Source organism: Euprymna scolopes, chromosome 33, assembly GCF_053919585.1.
Source record: "Euprymna scolopes isolate OS-2025 chromosome 33, ASM5391958v1, whole genome shotgun sequence".
Lineage (NCBI taxonomy): Eukaryota > Metazoa > Mollusca > Cephalopoda > Sepiida > Sepiolidae > Euprymna > Euprymna scolopes.
In genome coordinates, this window is record NC_136514.1 from 50,880,321 (window position 1) to 50,904,449 (window position 24,129).

General features: G+C 32.0%; 1 protein-coding gene across 2 annotated transcripts in view; it reads left to right on the forward strand.

The window, feature by feature from the left end:
* The window catches only part of LOC145258219 (tetraspanin-13-like), a 220,374-nt gene that overhangs the window by 124,325 nt on the left and 71,920 nt on the right, over nt 1-24,129 (forward strand). For both annotated transcript variants that reach the window (XM_080116165.1, XM_080116164.1), the window contains exon 2: nt 11,129-11,296. In XM_080116165.1, coding sequence (XP_079972291.1) covers nt 11,129-11,296 — 168 coding nt within the window. The remainder of the gene's footprint in view (nt 1-11,128; nt 11,297-24,129) is intronic.

Below are 24,129 nucleotides of genomic sequence, written 5' to 3' on the forward strand. Positions count from 1 at the left end.
TCATAAAAACTGGATGCATAACAGCTTAGCATCTTCCGTGTGGTTTAATGGCTTAGCGCCTCAAAATAAAAGCAAAAAAAAAAAAAAATTGCATGTAATAGGAATAAATATTTTACTGCTTATCTTATTATTCAGATTTCCCCATCTATAAATCTGGCTCCTATCACAGTTGATCCCTCGGTGGCACTTTGTCTTGTTGTTTGGAGTGGACAAAAGTCAAAATATAAAATATATTAATAAAGAGAAAAAAAATGCTCATATTGTTCAATCAATAACACAAGTTGACAGTCACAAAAGGACATCCATTAAAAGATGAAATCAGTTCTATTGATCCCCCTCCCCCTCAATAGAATTATAATCTCCTTTTTCCTAACATCATTTTTTTGTAAAGCACTTTATATAAAAGCAGGTTGTTTTTGCTTTCTAGACATTTTAGGGGCAAAAACACAAAGAAATAAACTTAATATTCAACTTATTTCTGATGGAAATAAATGTATCAATAAAATCTATCTCTCATGTATAAGTGGTGCTATTCTTTTTTTTTTTTTTTTTTTTTCACTAGCCTGCGTTCCCGGTGTTGCCCGGGTGTTTGGAGGTGTATATTGAGCAAAAAAAAAAAAAAAAAAAAAAAATGGTAGTAGGCAGGCAGACAGGCTCGAACCCATACTGCAAAGGAGGAAAAGAACATAAAAAAAAAAACTGACGTCTTTGCCGTTGCATCCATCGCCAAACTGGAAGTGGCAAAGGTTTAAATTAAGGCTAGTCAATTGAAAAGAGGGGATGACTTTAAAAAATATCGGCGGAAAAAAGCGACCCCTCCCTGTAGAAAAGTGCCCAATTAAGGGTGAAGGATTGGATGTTTTTGGCCAATTTTTCGATATTTGTTGTTTGAAGGATCGAGCTTCAAAATGTGAAAATCCGTAGCCTGTGCCAAAAGTTTTAGAGATACATACATACATACATACATACATACGTTTAAACAGATAGGTTATATTTATATTATAGATGGCATTTTTTGTTTACGGGAGTGGGGGGAGGCGTCATTCCAAAAGTAAAGCCTATTTTTTTTCATTTTAATTTGGAAGGTTGAAAAGCTACGAAAATGAGACTGGTACCATTAAAACAACTTTTGTGCTCTAGAATTTATTTTTCTACATAGTCACCACTGTTCTCAATGGCTGTACGTGTGTGTCTAAAGTGTGCTTTGTCATAAGAGGGTCGTTCCAAAGGTAAAGCCTCCTATTTTTTAAAAATTTTAACTCAAAGGGTTGAAGAGCTACGAAGACGAGAATGGTACCATTAAAATGCGTGACCTTTTGTGCCCCTGAATTGAAGATGTATAAAAATTGAAACATAAAATCATTTTCCAAAATTACTAGATCCTGCTTGAAATAACTTGAAAAAGTAAAAATGAAACTACTACTTCAGCTATAATTGAAACCGAAACCAAAACTTATGAAGAATTCTTGATAAAATTATTTATAAAAAAATAGATTGCTAAGTTGCCATCAGCTAAAATCAAAATCAAAACTTATAAGAATTCTTGAGAAAATTATTTTTAATAAATAGCTTATTGGAATGCCATTAGCTATAACCGAAACCAAAATTATGAAGAATTCTTAGTAAAATTATTCATATGTAATATATTGATGCTGGCATTCTGTAGATGTTCAGTGTAAATGAAGACGCTCTGATATTACTGTACCTTTTTTGTTAAAACTGCAAAAGTATTCATCTAAGCTAGCACAAACGCTCGTCAAAGCCCGATCGTAAAGCACGCTTAAATATGATATCTTAATTCTTGCAGATTTCGTATATTATTATAGAGTTAACGTTCTATCGATTTTTTTATATATGATAAAGTTGCAATTTCAAAAATAAAAAAAATATCTATATGACTTGGGTGCATTAGCTTGAACCTAAACCGACATAAAAACTTATGAAAAAAATACATGTATATATAACTTGAGTTTCTTCAGCCATAATCGAAACCAAAACTTATGAAGGATTCTTGATAAAATTATTTATAAAAAGAATAGATGATTTAAGTGCTATCAGCTGTAATTGAAACCGAAACCAAAACCAAAACTTGTGAAGAATTCTTGGTAAAATTATTGATTACAAGAAATGAAAGTACATAACAGTTACCCGGATGTAAGCATGACACAGAAAATAACACACATGCTATTATATTAATATATAGATGATTCATAAAGAAATGAAAATAAAATTATCCAATTGCGAATATTAATTGTAGTTGTTCCTAAACAAACAAACAAAAAAAGAAAATGGTAATATTTATCCAGTTGGGATCAATAGAGTGTAATTCCCTTCTTGTGTCAAGACAAAAAGCTATGACTGAAAAATTCAAATAGATTCAGTATATTTTATACAGTGATTTAGGTACCCAAGTACTTATCACCCTTGACTATCAACCTGATTATCCTCTATGTCGTGGTCCAGGATATGACCTTAAACTATATCCAGTGGTGAGGCCCCAGCTTGTGGGCTTTTGGGAGTGTAGAGCCACCCTTTAATTGCCATTGCTCCCAGGTCCACTCTGACCCAGAGTGGTAGTACCTGTTAGGGTCCCAACTATGGGTTAAATAGAAACCGGCTTGAAAACAATAAATATATTCTATTAAAAAAATTTTCTTCCGAATCTTTGGATTCGGCATTAAATAACCTGAAAAGATTTGATATGTCGTAAAACAACCAACCAATCCTCTGTCTTTGTGATGCATCATTATTTTTATGGAGTAAGGGTTGATCTCTTCACTGCTTTTATCATGAGGAAGCTTGAGTAGAAATACAAATTAAGGATTCATTCTTGACAATCAGCCCGACAGATAGTGGGTCATTTATGTGGCCCATTATCTGTCCAACTGGGGTATACCACCTAGGTAGTACCTAGAAGATTCATCCTTTCAGGCCTTACCACCTGCCTTTCAGGTGGAATAAGTTCATTGTTTACTGTCTGAAGCGCTCTGACCGGGAAATGCTGGCAGGGCTGTCGAGGCAATTTTTGTTAGAATGCTACTTCTTTAGGGGCACTAACTTGACTTTCCTTACCTTCTGGCCTTGTGCCAAATTTTCCTACATTGGGAGGGAAGTAAATTATTACCCTATCATGCCAAAAATATTTCTTCAGTTGTATGTATTTTTTGTTAAAGTTTAAGATTACATGCTAACCCCTTTACTGTTATCTCATTTATAAAACACACTGTGTCTGTCTATTTTTTAAACTGCATCTCCTCCGAGACAAAGTCGCAGAATGGCGCAAGGCAGCTCAAATGATTGCATATTTTGTGAACCGTTTTTTATGGGTCTTTACCTGGTTAAGAGAGAGAGAGAGAGAGAGAGAGAGAGAGAGATGGGCTACATTCAGTATGGACTTTGAGACTGGCTGACAAACTGAAAAGGCAGTTCTTCAGGGCAGTGGTAGAGTCTGTCCTTGTTTACGGTGCTACAACCTGGACACTCACCAAAAGATTGTAAAGAAAACTAGACAGCACATACACCCGTATGCTAAGAACAATATTAAATATATCTTGGCAAAATCATCCCACGAAACAGCAACTTTATGGCAATCTACCTGTCATATCTCTGGTGCTACCAGATCAGGCTGTCTACTGACTTCCTGAGATGAAACGCACCTACATAGATGTCTTTGTTTTTTATTCCCTTTTGCAAAACTTAGTCATGTTCTGCGAAAACAAAAACAAAAACAACATTCTCCTCCCCCTCCCCTCCCTCGTTTTCTTTTTCCTTCACCTCCTCACCTTTTTTTTTTTTTTTTTTTTTTTTTTGCCTAGTTGGTAGGGCGATAGAACATACCAACTGCCCCCCTGCAGAGGGTAAAAATCCTTCAATGGGACCACCAGTTGACCGTTGGTGGCAACCCGTAATGCATTAAGAACGGGATCCTGGTGGTTGAGTGGAACATGCCTAGGAAATAATAACATGATACTACAACACACCACTTTGGCCCTTACTAGGCTAGACGGGAGGTTGGATAGGCCCGATCCAATCAATCGGTTGGTCGTGACAAGCACTAATTCAGACAATCCAAACAAAAACACACTAACACTCAACATAAACAATAAACTGAGTTAATAAGCGATGGCTGAAGGGTCAATCAAGCTGGGAAAAAGGTAACCATCAGGAATAATAAAAATACAGGGAAATCCCATACTTGGGTGGGCATAACCATATATTGTGAATGCTTGGAAACCTCCCCATGTTTGAGTATACCAGCTATGTAGCCCTGGAGAACCGAGGCGAATGGGATTTACCCCCTCATAGTTCTTCCCCATAAGGGGCTCCGAGGAGGGTGGGGAGCATGGCTGATGAATTTTTCAAAAATTATTATGAATACCAAAAAATCCAAGAGACCACACACAGAAATTGACTCTGACAGCAACAATGAAGATACAAACTTTCCAAGATTCATCGTGCTAGAAGCAACGTCTAATATACCGTTAACTAAAATGTCACCCTTCACTATCCAAAAGGTAATATCAAGCAAAATAACACCCAAAAATGTCAAAAAATTAAGGAATGGTACCATATTGGTAGAAGTACAAAATAAAAAACAGGCCAAAACTCTACTTCAACTACAAAAATTGCATGAAACGAACATCAAAGCTTATCCACACCAAACACTAAACTACTCCAAAGGAGTCATAAAAAACCAGGAAATCTCCGTCTGCACAACAGAAGAAATCAAAACAGAACTAAAAAACCAAGGGGTCACAGATGTAAAAAGAATCACATTTAAAAAAAAAAAGGAGAGGTAATATGTACAAACACTTATATACTAACATTCAATTATCCTCAAATACCAGAGACCATCAATATAGGTTATGAAAGAATGAAAATAGAACAATACATTCCAAAACCTTTACAATGCTACAACTGCCAAAAGTTTGGACATAATAAAGACCAATGTCTAAGATTCTTCACATGTGGAAACTGCAGTGAAAAAAACCCAGACCACGATGAAGAAGACTGTCCAAATAAAACCAAATGCACAAACTGTCAAGAGCACCACTCTCACTCAAAACAGTGCAAAATATATAAGCAAGAGAAGGAAATAATAACAATCAAATATCAAAAAAACATAACCTTCCAAGAAGCCCGCAAAGAAGTCACAAATCGCACCAAAAACTCATATGCCACAATAACCCAACAAGCAAACAAAATGTACAACTACAATGAACTAAACCTTGCTCCAGAAATTGCAAACCTAGCAAAAGAACTAAAGAACATACTTGAAGAATTAAAATCCTTTTTATCAGAACTGAAAATAAATTTTAACAGCCAAATAAAAGTCAGAAACGAACAACCCAGTATAAAAGAAAACGAAACAAAGGAAATCAGAAAAACTTCCATCAATATTGAGGAATCAATCTCTAAAGAAATGAAACCTCCTCAATTATCAAAACGTGAAAGATCCAAGTCACTAACAAGGACAAAAACAGATGTTAAAAATAAACACACAACAACAGGAAAAATGGAAATAGAACAGAACAACAAAAAAACTACCCCCCAAAAACAAAATGACAAACAAAAAACAGAATTAGTATTAATTGAAAATGAAAATAAATTTGAACTAGTTGAAACTGATAGCCAAGAAAGACAGTCAAGACAAAGTAAATCTAAAAGTCCCAGACCAAAACCCAAAAAAAGCCTCTCACCAGAAACAAGAAACAGACCATCCACTTCCAAAGCGATGGAAATTGATGTAGGATAAAAACCACTACAGAAATCAGACAGATTTAAAAAGAAAAGCAAAATTGAAAACCTATCTATGGAAAACCTCACAAAACACAACAACATTTCTACAATGGAATTGTAGAGGACTAAGATCTAACCATGAAGAAATGCTAGAGATCATCAAGAAACAAAACCCCTCGGCAATCTGTCTACAAGAAACGCTGCTCAAAGAAAACCACGGCTATAAATACAAAGAATATAATATGTATGACAAAACAAGCACATCAACAACAAATAGACCAATTGGAGGAGTATCTATACTAATTAAAAAAACTATACCTCACACAATCCTCCAATTAAATACCGAACTTCAAGCAATAGCAGTAACAGCTAATCTATACCGGAAAATAACAATATGCTCAATATACATTCCACCAAATCAGCAAATAAACAAAAAAGAAATAGATATACTGATCAAACAACTGCCACCCCCTTACATAATAATGGGAGATTTTAATGCACACAGCAATCATTGGGGAAATAAGCGAAATAATAATAAAGGTAATATAATAAACGAAATATTATCATTAACAAACTTATGCATATTAAATAATGGCAAGGATACCTACATGCACCCAGCCAATGGATCCATGTCTGCAATAGACCTATCAATTTGTACCCCATCCATCTATATGGACTTTCAATGGGATGTATTGGAAGATCAACATGGAAGTGATCACTACCCCATTCTACTAGAAAGTAATCAAAAAATACCAGAAGAAAAAACTCAAAAATGGAAATTACACAAAGCTGACTGGGAAACATTTGCCAACCTATGCAAAACAGAAATAAATGAAAACATTTTAAAAAAAGAAAAACCACTAAAACATTTTACACAAACATTAAACAATATTGCCATCAAAACAATACCTAAAACTTCAACACACTCCACCAAAAAAACAAATCCCTGGTTTAATGAAACATGCAAAAAAGCTGTCAAAGAAAGGAAAAACACACTTAAAAAGTTCAAACAAAACCCTACAGCAACTAACTTACAAAAATACAGAGAGATGCGCGCCAAAGCAAGATATACCATAAAACAGAGTAAAAAAACTTCCTGGAGAAACTACATTTCACAACTAAATAACCAAACACCAACTAAAAAAACATGGAATATAATAAGAAGAATTGCAGGAAAAGAAACACAGAACACCATAAACTACTTGACTAAAACTGATGGAACAAAATGCATAAACCAAAAAGAAATAACTAATTTATTAGCTGAAGAATTCTACAAAAATTCATCAAATAAACAGTATTCAGCATCATTTCAAATTTACAAAGAAACGTCAGAAAAAGAAAAACTTAATTTTACAACTAGTAACAACGAAATATATAACATACCATTCAGCATAAAAGAATTGAAAAGAACAATAAACAAAAGCAGAAATACGACTCCAGGCCCAGACGACATACATTACCAATTCTTAAAGAAATTACCAAAAACATCTCTCAAAATACTACTTAACATATATAATAAAATATGGGAAACTGGAGACATACCAGAATCCTGGTTTGAATCCACCATTATACCAATTGTCAAACCGAATAAAAACCCAGCTAACCCTACTAGTTACAGGCCTATAGCCCTTACCAGCTGTCTTTCCAAAACTATGGAAAGAATGATCAACTACCGCTTAATGTGGTACCTGGAAAAAAATAACCTTCTATCGAAATACCAGAGTGGATATCGACAAAAACAAAGTACGAATGATCAAATAGTACGACTGGAATCCTTCATTCGAGACGGTTTTGTGCGTGGACACCATGTGGTGGCTGTCTTTTTTGACATCCAAAAGGCATACGACACAGCATGGAGATATGGAATTTCAAAAGATATCCATAATATGGGGATAAGAGGAAATATGGCAAAGTTCATACATAACTTCTTATCTCACAGATATTATAAAGTGCGACAAGGAAATACACTATCAGACCAATATGAACAAGAAACAGGAGTACCACAGGGAAGTGTATTATCCATCACATTATTCCTAATAAAAATGAATGAAATAGTACAAGCGGTCGACACAGGATTTGAAAAGTCACTATTCGTAGATGACTTTTCAATTGCCTATTCTGCTCAAAATATGTCTACAATAGAAAAAAAAATACAACATAGTTTGAACAAAATAGAAAAATGGACTGACAAAAATGGATTCAAGCTAGCCAAAGATAAAACTGTTTGTGTCCATTTCTGTAGAAAGAAAAAATATCATCCAGACCCACAACTCCAAATACAGGGAAATCCAATCCCAGTAGTACAACACACAAAATTTTTAGGTGTCATACTAGACAAGAAACTAAACTTTAATGCACATATCAACGATCTAAAGCAAAGATGCCTAAAAGCATTAAAAATCTTAAAAATAATATCGAAAACAAACTGGGGAGCAGATCAAGACACAATGCTAAAAATATATCATGCACATATTCGATCAAAATTAGATTATGGATGCATCATATACAGCTCTACCTGTAAATCTTATCTCCAAAAATTAAAAACTATACAAAACCAAGGATTAAGACTTAGTCTGGGAGCATACCGAACATCACCCATGGAAAGCCTATACATAGAAGCCAAAGAACCTCCTCTACATTTAAGATGGCAGAAATTAACACTACAATATGCAATAAAACTACAAAGTAATCCAAACAATCCAACATATGAAAAAACTTTCAACCTGCAATATACAAACTTCTATACCAGCAAACCAAAAAACATACCCTCCTTTGGACATCGTATCAAAAACACAATAACTCAAATTAATAAAGAACCTAATATCATAATCGCACACACAGTAACAGACCACCATGGACCTTAAAAAATCCAAAAACTGATCTAACCCTCACTAAATACAAGAAAAATAATACAAACGACATAATAAATAGAAGCCACTTTGGTGAGCTTAGAGAAAAATATTTAGAATACAAAGAAATATACACAGATGGATCCAAAACAACAAAAGGAACAAGTGCAGCATGTACTGATGGACAGATCCATCTCCAAACAAGACTTCCCATTGATGCATCAATATATACAGCGGAACTACAGGCAATCAAAATGGCACTTGAACTTATAAAAAACAATAATGGGAAAAAGTTTATTATATACATTGACTCTTTGTCATGCATCTTAGCTCTAAAAGGAGAAGAACTCGAACACCCTTACATAATCGACATAATGAATGAATACAATGAAATTAGCGAAAAAGGGAAAAAGATTATCCTAGCCTGGATACCAAGCCATGTTGGTATACCAGGCAATGAAAAAGTTGATAAACTAGCCAAAGAAGCTATATATCAAAATATAAGAAACATCAAAATACCATACACAGATTTCAAAAAAAAAAAAATAGAATACAACAAAATTAAGTGGCAAGCAGAATGGGATACAAGCACCCAAAATAAATTGCATGAACACCAACCTACAATCAAAAAACAAAATAAAATAGTAATGAGAGGACGAAAAGAAAACATCGTTCTAAACAGAATTAGAATTGGACACACCAAACTAACACATTCACACTTAATTGAAGCAACAGAAAAACCGAAATGCACATTCTGTAACCAACAAATGACAATAAAACATATTAACAGAATGCCGGAAATACAAATCTACTAGAGACAAATATTATATAGCAAATGAAATCAAAGAACTGTTTCATAAGGTAACACCACACCAGATTATCAAATATTTAAAAAAAATACAACTTTTCAAATTATTATAAATAATGCTGATAAAACTCTGAAAGCAACCAAAAGTTTAAAAACACAAAACAATATAATAATTAAAAATTTGTATAAACCAAAATTTAAAAAAAAAAAAAAACTGTCTAAAATCAATCAATGGTTTGGCATTAAATGACCCACAGTGGTTGATATGCCGTAAAACACCAATAAACCAACCAAACCAACCTGTCATATCTAATACCATCAGAGAAAGACGCCTACGATTTACCGGTCATTGTCTGAGGAGCAAGCATGAATTGGTGAGTGATGTATTGCTATGGACTCCACGACATGGACGCGCAAGCAGAGGACGACCTAGATCCACGTACACACAACAAATAGCACACGACGCCAACTGTGAACCTGAAGATCTGAGGCAACTGATGGAAGACAGGAAACTCTGGAGAGGAAGAGTCACATTGGTCCGGGCAAGGAGCCCGTAATGATGATGATGATGATGATGACTTGGTTAAAATAGTTGCTAAAGGGTAAAAATTAAAAGAATGAGAACTTGGCAAGCATAAGTCAATTTAAACTGCTCTTCTATTCATGTACAAGTATATATACATATGTAGTGTATTTTTAACTATTTCTTATCTAACTGACAATGGTTAATTCGGTAACATCTTGGGCTGGAGTACTATAAATTTTGGTTTTGGTTCCGATTCTAGCTAATGGCACTAAAGTCATATTTGTTTTTGGATTTATGATATAATCGATAAAGAGTTGACTCTATAATAATTTATATATTAATACTGTAATACCTTTAACGTATGTACATACATGTGTCATAGTTTCCAGATTATAAATTATTCCATCGGGAGATTGTATTTATTAAAAAGAAGGATAGAAGGTGATAATATACGATGAACATTAAATTAGTATATAATTTAATATTCGTTAAATTAGTATATTGATATACTAATTTAATGTTCGTTAAATTAGTATATTGATATACTAATTTAATGTTCGCTAAATTAGTATATAGATACACTAATTTAATGTTTGTAGTATGTTATCACCTTCTATCCTCTAAGACGCAATGTCAAAAAACGATTATTAAAATAAAAAAAAAAATGATTTTGCTTTTTTGCCATTATGTGAAACTAAAATATACCTTAGTCTTCTGGCTAGGATCCAAGGGTAGTATCTGTTCAGTCTAAGGGGGTCTAATGATATTGTGGGGGGGGTTTCCGTTCGCACCAAGCATCCATACAATGGAAATATGCCACAGACTCCTGTAAATATCAGATGTATTCTGATACTACATTAACCAGATTATTTAGATAAATACTTTTATAGGTTTAACAAAAGGGCTATATAATAATATCGCGGGGTTTCTATTCACGCTGAATGTCCATAGAATGCCTAACAGCAATATATTACAAATGAAAGATGCTGCTGTGGAATTTCCACAGGTCCCACTAGTAAGTATGAAATCTGCATAAATTAAAATATCATATTTAAGAATATTTTATGACCAGGTAATGCCGGGCACCTCCTGCTAATATTATGTTTTGTTATGTTTTCAATAATTGTTTTACGTTCTTCATATTTGTCTGGAACTGAATTATATTTCTAATGCGTTTTTTTTTTTTTTTTGGTTGTTTCTTTGCAGGTGGTGGCCTTTATCTTGATCGGTGTAGCAGCGTATGGCAGGGCTGCAGCTGTGGTTACCAGCCTAACTCTGGTCGGTAGTATCATAGCTTGCGGTGTTTTCCTGTTTCTCATTGCTATAATTGGACTGATTGGAGCCCTCCGACATCATCAAGTTCTACTTTTTTTTGTATCCTTTTATGAACATATTTTGTTTTACTTTTTGTTTCATTTTCAGAATCTTCATTGAAATTTTATTTTTTGACAAGAGTGTCACTGCTTATCAAGGCTTAAAGGCCTCTCGAGCATAAGGGTTAATGAGTGAGAACACTGGAATCATCAGTAATTGTGGAGATTAGATAGAATTTGATTATTTAAGAAGGTGGCTCAACAAGAAATTTTGTAACTTGAACTTGAAAGCCACCATATTGTAGTCAGCTGGGAAGCTGACTACAATATGGTGGCTATACTGCACAATCACGTTGACACACCATTTCTCGTCAGATCACCAAAGTTAAGCAACATTGAGTCTGGTCAGTACCAGATGGGTGACCATTTGAGAAGGTGAGGTGCTGTATGTACCACGAGGAAAAATACCAGGTTGAGAAACTGGCGCAGTCTATCCTTCTCTTTAGGGTAGATGGGACTCTCTTAAGCCATGATAGGCACCCCATCTAGTAACAGTGTCACAATAAAAAATACCCTTGATAGCCCTGGCGAAGCATCAAGTATTCAGCTACTGACAAGACTTGAATTACACTATAAACTCGTGTAGTGAGTTCAGTCTCAGCTGCAGCCGTGGTAGGGAAGCAGTCCTGCAGTATAGAGTTACACAGACAGGCAGTTTGAGGAAAGAAACATTGTTTATGGAATTTGCATTTAGTTTTAGGCAGAGATGTTGAGATATGGAAATTGTTGATAGTGGTTGTAGCTAGATTAGTGTTTTGTGCGAGTGTTTTAAGAGGATCATAGATTGAAGCTCAGTCGAGCCCCTGCCATGACAATATTGATAGAGCATAGACTTGCAATGTCTCTTCTATGAAAAAATGGTATAGAGGAGAAAAAGACATTGTGCATAATATATTCACTAGCAGACCTACTTTGCATTTTTCATATGTAAGGTATTTGTAACAAAATTTGGCGGTTAAAGGTTCGGTCCTTGCTAAATGATAACTAATGATAACAAAAACTAACATTTTTAACCAGTTATGGCTGACAGTGAGAACAATCTACCACCAGTGATTAAATAAAGGGTCTCGTTCAAAATTCTATCCAGGTTCTTGAGTTTGACTAAAAGGTTCCTCAGCTCGAGAAGATGTACCTGAAGAAGTTTACAAGTTATAGTGGTCGAAACATGAGTCGCGATAAGAATGGTGCTCATAATAATCCAAGTAATGCAAATTATCAATCCTATTCTACAAAAACTGGTGCTACCAGATCAGGCTGTCTGAAGATACTGTCTTCCAGACCTAAAATGCACCAAACATTGATGTTGTAGAATATTGCTAGGGTGAGCCAGCTAACCCAATGAAGATGTTGTGCTGAATGGATGCGATAATCGACAGAGTGTAGTTCCTGGCAGAAGTCTAGAACAGTAAAACCCCTGAATACCAGAGCAGCTGGCATTTGTAGAGTGGCACCTGCCCCTCCTGGCATGTTTAGCCAATCAAAATAGAGCAATCCACCATCCCTGACTAATTGTAGGCTGGTCCAATGGCAATTAGCATACCACTAATTGCTACTGAATAAATATGTTGAAATTAGTTAAATGGTCCATAATGGTGGAAAGGGAAGGTAAGCGCATTCTTGATTCTATGGATGTTATCATTTATTTTCTCCCCTCTTACTTTGTAAAACTCAATCCTATTCTGCTGAGTTAAAAACAAAAAAACAATCTTCCTCTACAAAACAAAGTAATCACTATGAATAAATATTTGAAGATATAAAGAACTTGAAAGCATAAAACCTTTTTCCAAAATTACAGGATTTGGCATTACATAATCCAAAAGGTTTGATATACTGTATAAAAAAAACAAACTATTCTCAAAATGTTTGCAAGTTCAACTCGAATATTCCAAGCAGGGCTTTACATTGCGAGTGAAACAGTCGCATTTGCGAGTGATTTTTCAAGGTGGCAACTAAAAATAATGAAACGCTTATCTTTCGGTGATTGCATTTCTTTCACTGACAGTCTCCTAAAGCTCACTTACTGATCTTTTCATTTTTTTTTTAAAATAAAACGAACAAAGTTAAATTATTAAAACAAAAGTTTAATAGAGCAATATACTCTTTATTTTTTTAACGAAGGCTGTTCAAAAAAATATCTGACGAAATCAGAATGTTTATACTTTCAAGTATCAACATAAAATTTGTTGTGTATTTAGAATTACACTTATTTAAAAATATGGGAAAAACTTTATTATATACATAATCGTCACAGAACGAAGATGTCATATTCCAAAAATCATGTTGGTTTGGCTAGTAACTTTTCTATTTGACTAATAAACGAAAATATATAGTTGTCAAAAGGTCAACTAAAGATAAATTTGTCCGTAGAGCCCTGCCAAGTGAGAAAACATCCACTTGAAGATCAGCAATCACATCAGACGAAATGCTGTGGATATAACAATGACGATGAAAATAGTAGTATAGGTTATTCAAACAATATGCTTCCTCTCTTGGCATATTTTTGCTAGTATATATGACAGACATTTATACCCCCTCCCCCATAAAAAGAAGAGGAGGAGGTAATGGTCAGGAGGATGTTCTTAGGAAAACAGAACAGATGCTATACTATCCCCCAAAGCAGGAGGTAATGCTTGGGAAGGTGGTTTCATGACTACAGAATAGATACCCTCCTCCCCCAAAGATAAGGTAATTCCTGGAAGGAAGATATGATAACAGAACAGATACAACACTACCCCCCCCTCTAGATTTAACATTAATAGATAGTACATTAGTCTGAAATAGTATAGTCAACTGAATTGTGCATTCCAAGATCTCTCCTCCGAACTTGAGCACGTGATGCAATGGGGTAAAAAGTGATTGGCTAATTTTAATGTATCCAAAACCAAGTTCCTATCTTTTCACGACCAATGCTCTGATCCCCAATTGACTCCAATTGATATGAATGGCTTCCGTCTAAAAGAAGCACCCTGCTTCAAGAAACTACTGGGACTTGCCTTTATCCCAGACCTGAAATGAAAGACTAACATCAAATGAAGGTTGCTGGAAAAATGCTTGTGGCATTCTACCAATTCAAAAGGTATCTCACACCCAACACAGTCCTCTACCTGTATAAGAGCCAAATATGATGCCCTAAAATGGAGTACTGTTGCCATATCTAGGCAGGAGTTGCTCAGAGAACTCTACCTACCTTGACAGATTTCAGAACAGGCTTTGAGGCATCTACCACTAATCCTCCCTCTTGGATAAGGCCCCCCAAAATTTGTCAATCTAATCAGTCCCTCTTTATCAACTAAGCTCCAGCCCCTGTCCTATCACTACAATGTTGCATCTCTGTGCCTGTTTTACAAATATTTTAATGGTAGGTGGTCTGATGAACTTGTTGCACTAGTACACCCTCGACGTACATATCCCCGACAAACCCGCTTAGCAATAAGATCTCACCCCTTCACTGTTGAGGTCTCTAAATGCCAGAAAACTATCTATTCTAATAGTTTCTTCCCTCGATCAGCTAGACTTTGGAATTTGCTTCCTGCTACTTGCTTCCCTAGCTGTACTGATATGCAGAAGTTTAAATGTAACATAAACCAACATCTTGTTAATCTTTCCTAGACATGGTCCCAAGTAGTAGGCCTTATGTCCAAGGTGGCGATATGCCTTGTTAGGTGTGAACGCGAGTTAAAAAAAAAAAAAATGGTGATTCCCTTTTTCTCTTTTCTGCAACCTTTTTCCCTACTAAGCCCGGCTTTGTTGTTATATTCATGGCAAGTGGTTTGTCTGAGCTTTAATCTGTGATCTCCTCATGCCAAACTTTCACAAAAAGCACTCATCTAGATATCATCACTGCCAACAAATAACAAAAGAAATATTTTTTAAATCGATTCATTGATCACTAGATACTTTATTTGTCCCCCCCCCCCCGATAAAAGGAAGGTGGACCTGTAAATTCACCTTTGTCCTTTTGTCTGTTCGTTTGTCCATACCTTTCTCAATAACTATGCCTTGGAATCCTGTGAAATCTTGCACAAGCATTAAACATGATATAAGTAAAAAAGTAACAGAACGGATTTTCAGGGAAAACTCTGGTTGCCCCCCCTCTCCCTCCCGGGGTGCCTTTTGTGTTAAAATGGCTAAAATTGACACTTTTGTGCTTATTAAAAAAAAATGATGCCTTGGTTCTGAAAAGTTATAACCAACTGATTTCTATATAATTTTGTTTGTCTATACTTTTGCGATAACTCTTTGGTGTGCCCCAGGGGCTCTTTTAGGGCTAATAAAAACGCTTCATTTTTGGCCCTATTTTACCATATTTGTCCAAAATTTTCTGTGTATGTCTATTTAGCATTTTTGCATTGTGCAGAACTCAAATATAAATATGTTAAGGTCTTCAGGACTTTTGGGGCTAAATGGGGTTGGGGGTGCAAATGATGGACTTAGTCATTTCTTTTTGTGCATGGTGCAAAACTCAAATTTACATATGTTAAGGCCTAAAACTGCACTGTTTGTTCATTTTCACCAGGATTTGACATCCTCTGGGTACTTTGGGGCTAAATGGAAGAGGGGCGGAAAATGCTGAACTTAGTCATTTTTTTATGCTTCGTTCACTGTGCACTCACGGGGGACCATGCATGCTTCACTTGTTTTTTAATTATTTTTTGTATTATCTGAACTACTGTTCTCATCTTAGTTTTTTTTTTGTTTACAATGTTTCGACCGATATAATCTCCGACCATCTTCAGGTGCATTCACACTAGGTGTTATTGGTGAAAAAATGTTTGTTATTCCTGTTTTCCCAATGAGCATATCCGTTAGAAATTCAAAACGCAAATAGCGCCAAGTCTTTTTTTTTTTTCTTTTTTTTAATTAATAAATCCGGATCCATTCCGTTTTTATGATACGATGAATGTATATTTTTGAGATGAGAATTCATAATTATTTTTTGTATTTAGAATTATTTTTTGTATTTATGATTATTTTTATTATTTTAATCAAATCTTGGTTGTTTTTTCACGTTTTGGCCGATGACCATCATCAGGAGTATTCACACTGGATGTTATTGGTGAATAGTGAAAAAATGTTTGGTTTATTTGCTTTCCAAATGAACACAGCTGTTAAAAATTTTAAATGCAAATAGCACCAAGTCTTTTTTGATTTTAATAAATCTGGGTCCATTCCGTTTTTTTTATATGATTTTTTTTTCTTTTAAATGCACATTCTTTGATATTGAAAGTTTTTTTCTTCATTTTTGTTTATCATGATAAGTGTTAATTTGAATAAGCACCAATCACTAATTTATAAAAACAAAAAAAAACTTTCATTTAAATTTGATTTATTACTTAGCACTTATAACCATTGTATTATTAGTCCATCTGATCTGTTGAGAATACTGCATGCAAAACAAGAACCGTCGCATAATCTAAATAATTCACATTCTTTTTTGTTTGCTTTTTCTTCAATGAGATTTAATGAAAAAAACCCTCAAAAAACAAAAAACAATTTCAGTTAAATGAATGTTATTTAGATGTATATAGATTTATTTTTATTTTTTTTGAATTGAATTGCAGTTATTCATTATTGAAATTACGGACCATCTGTTGATAAAATAGCTGAAGCATACATATATTATTTTACAAATTGACTGACAGGAAATTGTAGAACTTTTAATATATCTCAATTTACCTTCCCTAGGAATGTTTTTTACTTTTATTTATTTATTTCTATTTAAATTGCATAAATACACTCTTCTTTTTAAATGCTTTACGCGTAAGAGACATATGTTCAGTTCACGATGGAAAAAAAACATAACAATAAATTATCGTTCCTAAATATGCTGATAACTTGTGCAGGTCAGGGGTTTATGTCATCTGTATACTGAAAGCCAACTTTCACTGGACAGTATCTAAACTTCAACTCCCACCATCCATATAATGTAAAGAAAGGAATCTTCCTTTGCTTACAACATTGAGCAAAAGCAATATGTAGTCACAGCAGTACATATCAAGAGGAGATGAACAGTTTAAGTGAAGCCCTTCATCAAAACAACTATCCAGAGAGCATGACATCAGCTCCAAGAAATCTGGACCAAATGCGAAAGGATACCACTCAGAAACTCACCACAGTTTGTATACCATATATGAAGGGCTTGTCTGAAAAACTTCAACGAATCTGTAATACATATGACATCAGGACATATTTAGGAGTGATTCAACTCTCTGGAAACAGCTTATGAGAGTCAAGCTCCCTACAGAAAAAATCATGACTAAGAACTGTGTATATGAAATCCCATGTAAATGTGGAAAACTGTAGAGGTGAAAAGCCGTAGTACGTGGAGAGACTGTAAAGTCAGGTATAGCTGACCATATCTGGAAAGAAAAGGGAAACCATCAACCATTATGGGACAAAGTAAAAATTCTAGACAGAGAGGAATGGTGAAGAGTAAGACGCCTTAAAGAAGCAGCACATATGCTGGGGAATAACCAATTGCTAAGTAGACCCAGTATAGAATTTAACATGATATGAGAACCAGTAATTATAAACAATAGATAATATATACAAGTAATAAGTAAAAAAACATAAATATATCCAAGTAATAAGTATAGATAGATATACATTAATATATAGTAATAATTAGTTATAAATAGTGATATTTACAACTAGAAATAAAAATAGGTTTATGGCTCCTAAAATTCGTACTAGAATTGTCCGTGGCGCAGTGGTTAGAGTACTGGGAAAAATCAATTGTAAAAGTAATATTCTCCTGAAGGTTGAAGGTTCAATTCTCAGTGTGGGGACCGAAAAAATACATTTGCAAAATACTTAGGACCTCTATCCAGTCATTGCTGACGAAACAAGAGCACGCTACTCCCGTGAAGTAAATAAAGGATTCTGCTCGAAATTCTGTCCAAATTCCTGCGTTCGACAGAAACATTCCTGAGTTCGACAAGATACACTTGAAGAAGGTCGGAGGTTATATCGACCGAAATGTTGTGAAAATCACACCCAAGATGAGAACAGTAGTCGGATGAATAATACGAATAACCAGTCCTCATCTCAAAATTCAGAAACATCATATTGACGATTGTCAAGTGGATCCCTTCTCAGCAGGTGTGTTTAAGAGACCAATTTGTTCAGTTATCCACATTTGTGAAAAATAAAAATCGAAAACGATCCCTTTTTTTTGTTCTTGTTTCTTCCTCACATTATCCTGGAACTGTTTCTCGTAAGCTACAGCATGGACGCTTTAAAATCCAATGTCAACATGATATTTATCATATACCATCCTCATAAGGGATTTGTTAAAGATTCTTTTATGGTGTGGTCTCCAAATAGCTATGACTTGAATCCCATTGCGAACCTGTGGAGCATCTTCAAGAAAGGCAATTTAACAGCATATGTGACCTCTGCAGGTCAATTAAAGTTGCTGTAAACAACTAACCAGCAACTAAAATTGCAAATCTATCATCAGATGATGAAAATAGGCCGTTAAGAGTTATTGAAAAGAATAGGCATTTGTGCAATAAATTTTTTGAGGTTCTTATTTTCTGTTAATATATCATTTATTATTTAAATAATACAAATAATTAATAATATCTATAAAAGTGAAATTGTCTATGCATGTACATTTCCCTACCAAAGTACTTTGTCAATTTCCAGTCTACAGACTCATGATTTGACATAAGAGGTATTGATATTTGGGAAAATCTTTTTAATCAGTTTTTGGCCAGAAATTTGGCTGTCAAGGGGTCAAAGTTCAACAATTTGACCTTTGAAAACTCTACCAAACTCCTCCGCCAATTTTGGGTCTAAACACTTGAAATTTTAGATGTAGGTTACTTGGACATGGATCAAACTTTTTAATTTGATTTTAGCCAAAAACAATAAATTGGGGTCAAATTTGGTCAAAGTTACAAAAATTTTTACCTCTGTGGACTCTACAAAATTATTCAGCCAATCTTAGGTCTAAACATTTGAAAGTTTACATAAAGTGTATACAGACATAGGGCAAGCTTTTTAATCAGTTTTTGGCCAAGAATTTGGCTGGCAAGGCGTCAAAGTTAAAAAGATTTGACATTTGCGGTATCCAGCAATCTATTCAGCCAATTTAGGGTTTAAACATTTGAAATTTTACATAAAGGGTATTCAGACATGCAGCAAGTTTTTTTTTTTAATCAGTTTTGAAGCGAAAATTTGGCTGGCAAGAGGTCAAAATTGAATGAGTTGACCTTTGCAGACCCTACCAAAATCCTCCACCAATTTTAGGTCTAAACATTTAAAATTTTAGATGTAGGTTACCTGGACATGTGTCAATTTTTTTATCTGTATATATACATATGCACATAAAGTTATGGACAGTACATAAGGCCCGAGAAAAATCGTAATTAATAATACAAATAATAATACAAATAATAATACAAATAATTAAATAATACAAATGATTACATAATACAAATAATCAATAATATAAATAATTAATAGTACAACTAATTAATAATACAAATGAATGATAATATAAATAATTAATAATACGATAATTAATATAAATAATTAATAATATAAATAATTAATAATATTGATAATTAATATAAATAATTAATAATACAAATGAATAATAATATAAATAATTAATCATACAATTAATAATAATATAAATAATTAATAATACTAATAATTAATATAATAATAATATAATTAATAATAATATAAATAGTTAATAATACTAATAATTAATATAATAATAATATAATTAATAATAATATAAATAGTTAATAATACTAATAATTAATAATATAAATAATTAGTAATATAACTAATAATAATATAAATAATAATACAAACGATTAATAATATAAATGATTAATAATATAAAAAATATAATTATTAATATAAATAATTAATAATACAAATGAGTAATAACATAAATAATCAATATATATATAATTATTAATGCAAATAATAAATAATACAAATAATAAATAATATGAATTATTAATAATATAAATAATTAATAATATGAATGATATATAATAAAACTAATTAATAATATAACTAATTAATAATATAAATAATTAATAATACGAATAATCTATAATATAAATAATGCGACTGAGTGATTAATAATACAAATAATAATACAACTAATTAATAATATAAATAATTAATAACACGAATCAATAATATTAATAATTAATATTACGAATGATTAATAATATAAATAATTAATAATACGAATAATCAATAATATAAATAATTATACTAATAATCAATAATATAAATAATTTATAATAAATAATTAATATAAATTATTAAGATAATATTAATATAGATAATATGAATAATCAATAATATAAATAATGCGAATGATTTATAATATAATTAATAATATAAATAATAATATGAATGATGAATAATCAATAATATAAATAACTAAGGATACAAATAATCATTAATATAATCGATAATTAGTAATATAAATAATTAATAATATAAATAATTGATAATATAAATAATCGATAATATCAATAATTTATAAATAATCAATAATATTAATAATTAATAATATAAATAATCAATATTAATAATTAATAATATAAATAATCAATAATATTAATAATACAAATAATCAATAATATAAATAATAATATAAATAATAAGTAATTAATAATATAAATAATTTAATAATATAGATAATTAATAATATAAATAATTTAATAATATAGATAATTAATAATATTAATAATCAATAATATAAATAATTTAATAATATAGATAATTAATAATATTAATAATTAATAATATAAATATTCAATAATATTAATAATTAATAATATAAATAATCAATATTAATTATTAATAATATAAATAATTAGTATTAATAATCAATATTAATAATAATATAAATAATTAATGTAAATAATCAATATTAATAATTAATAATATAAATAATCAATATTAATAATGTAAATAATAATATTAATAATATAAATAATTATATAAATAATTAATAATTAATAATATAAATAATAATATTGATAATTAATATAAATAATCAATATTAATAATATAAATAATCAATAATATTAATAATATAAATAATTAATATAATCAATAATATAAATAATTAATAATATAATCAATAATATAAATAATCAATAATATTAATAATTTATAATATAAATAATCAATAATATTAATGATTTATAATACAAATAATCAATAATACAAATAATCAATAATATAAATAAGTTATAATATAAATGATCAACAATATTAATTAATAATATCAATAATACAAATAATCAATAATATAAATGATTAATAATATAAATGATTAATAATATAAATGATTAATAATATTAATAATTAATAATATCAATAATATAAATGATTAATAATATAAATGATTAATAATATAAATGATTAATAATATAAATGATCAACAATATTAATAATACAAATAATCAATAATATAAATAATTAATAATATAGAACACTAAAATGTTCTTTAATGTGTTTCCTTTAAATAATTGACAAATTTGTTCTAAAATGAGTTTATATTATGTTTTTCCATTTATTTTTAATTCTCTCATGTTCTTAATCATTCAACTTTATTAAAGTCATTCAACTTTATTAATCTTATTAAACTCATTCGACTTCAAGTATTGATTAGTAAAAACAAAAAAAAAAAGAAGCTAAATTAGAAAATAATGTTCTGACTGTTTTTTTTTTTTTGTCTTGATATCAATTGGGCCACTCGAATGCTGTTTAGACCTTGTCCATCACCTTGCTTCTATCGTGTGGACCCCCCCCCCTTTAATTTGATACGGTTTCCATACTTCCTATATATAATAAAAATGATAAAAAACGTATCTGGGGCCTTTCGACTTATTGACTTATTCGATAAACTGGGAATAGACTAGATATAATTAGGTATAACATGTCGATTGATCAAATGATTCACTCTGAATATATATATATATATATATATATATATATATAAATCGATTAAAAGACTATTCTATAATACAAATTCTGTAACCAAAGAATAAAAAAAAAGAAAGTAAACACAAGTATTATGATTCCACATGAGCAAATATTGATTCAACGTTTTCAAGGTTAGTTACAGAGGTAACAGCTTTTTGATGTTACAGTTGGGATAAGTGTTATTGAAGAGTAATTTGACCTTAAAACTCTTTTCTCTCAACCATCATCATTATCATCATGTTCCGTTTAGCATCTCTTTTACATGTCGGCATGCGTTGGGCAACTTTTGGAAATCGACTAACCTATTGCTGGCCAAATCTTTATTTATCCTTATGTCCTTTTTCTCCGTCTTACAACCTCTTTCTCAGAAGAAGAGATATTGCGAATCTACCTCTGTTCTATCGCTATTTTTATGGCAGGTGCTCGGCTGAGCTTCAATCTGAGACCCTACGTCTGTAAAGTATTCATAATAAACACTCATCCAGCTGAAATCATTGTTAACAATTTCTCCTACTCTCTATCAGTGTCTGAAACTAAACGCAAATTCAATGAACAAAGTTTGTTTCCTAGAAGTTCCCGCCCATGGAACTCTAGACCACAAGGCTTCTTCTCAGCTGACTACAACGTTGTAGTTTTCAAATTCAATATAAACAAGTTCTTGTCAAGCTGTCCTGTTTATTAACCAAATTCTACCCAATTTCCATCATTACTGATCATTATGGTTTGTCTCACCAGCCACCTCACAATCAGTAATCCTTATCCTTAAGTGTATTTTGGGCCTTAATAAGCAGTGAGACCCTTATAAAAAAATAGTCTATTCTTATTACTTTCTTCCATGTTTTCTTGTGCCTTCTCCTGTAAACTGAACTTGCTACCTCAACTGTGCTACATCTGCTAATGGAAGAACTCTCATCCATTCTTTCAACATGGCCATACCATCATTACATTCTTTTGAATATTGCAGGGTTGGTCTCCTCACTGCTTCAGTTGCTTGGAGACCTGGGTAGAAAGTACCAGCCAAGAATCCGTTCTTGACAATCAACCCAATATATGTGGGACCAGGAACTGACCCAGTACCTGTCGAACTGAGGTTCGTCGCCTCCTAGGTCTTGCCATCTGGCTTTTGGGTTGAACAAGTTTATTGCTTGTTGCTTGAAGCACCCCTACTGGGAAATGCCAACAGGGTGCTCTAGCAATTTTTGATAAGTCGAAGTGTCCCTCCTTTAACCCTTTATGACCTGGTTGAACTAATTTGTTCATTCATAAATAAATAAAGTGGGAATTGATTCAAACACGCCTTGTGCATATTAGTTCAGTATTTTTTTTTTTTTTATAAATAAACTTTTTTCCAGTCATAGTATCATTATTCTTTAAACTAACTAAAATTAACAATAAATATCAATAAATATAGTAAGATCACAGGACAGGGATACATGAGTTTATGCCTTTTATTAAGAACGTGTTTATGCAGTGTGATGATGTATGCATGTGAAACCTGGCCTGTGAGGATTGAGGATATGCGTTGCATGGGGAGAAATGATACGATGGATGTATAATGTCAATCTTAAAGACAGGCTTAGATCTGATGATCTCAGTGGAAAATTAAATTTGATCAGTATAGGGAAATGTGTGGTTTAATGGTTTAATTAATAACATTTGTTAGGTTAATTAATAACCTAAATTAATTATGAAGTAAATAAAGTGGACATGCCCTTTCTTCTTTAAATAACTTTATTTGTGGAAGGTATATCTTGATGATGATAAAGAAACAAATGAATTAACAATGTAACATTTTATCATCACATTATTTATTGACATGTTTACACAAAGAAGGTTATACACCAAAGAGAAAAAAAA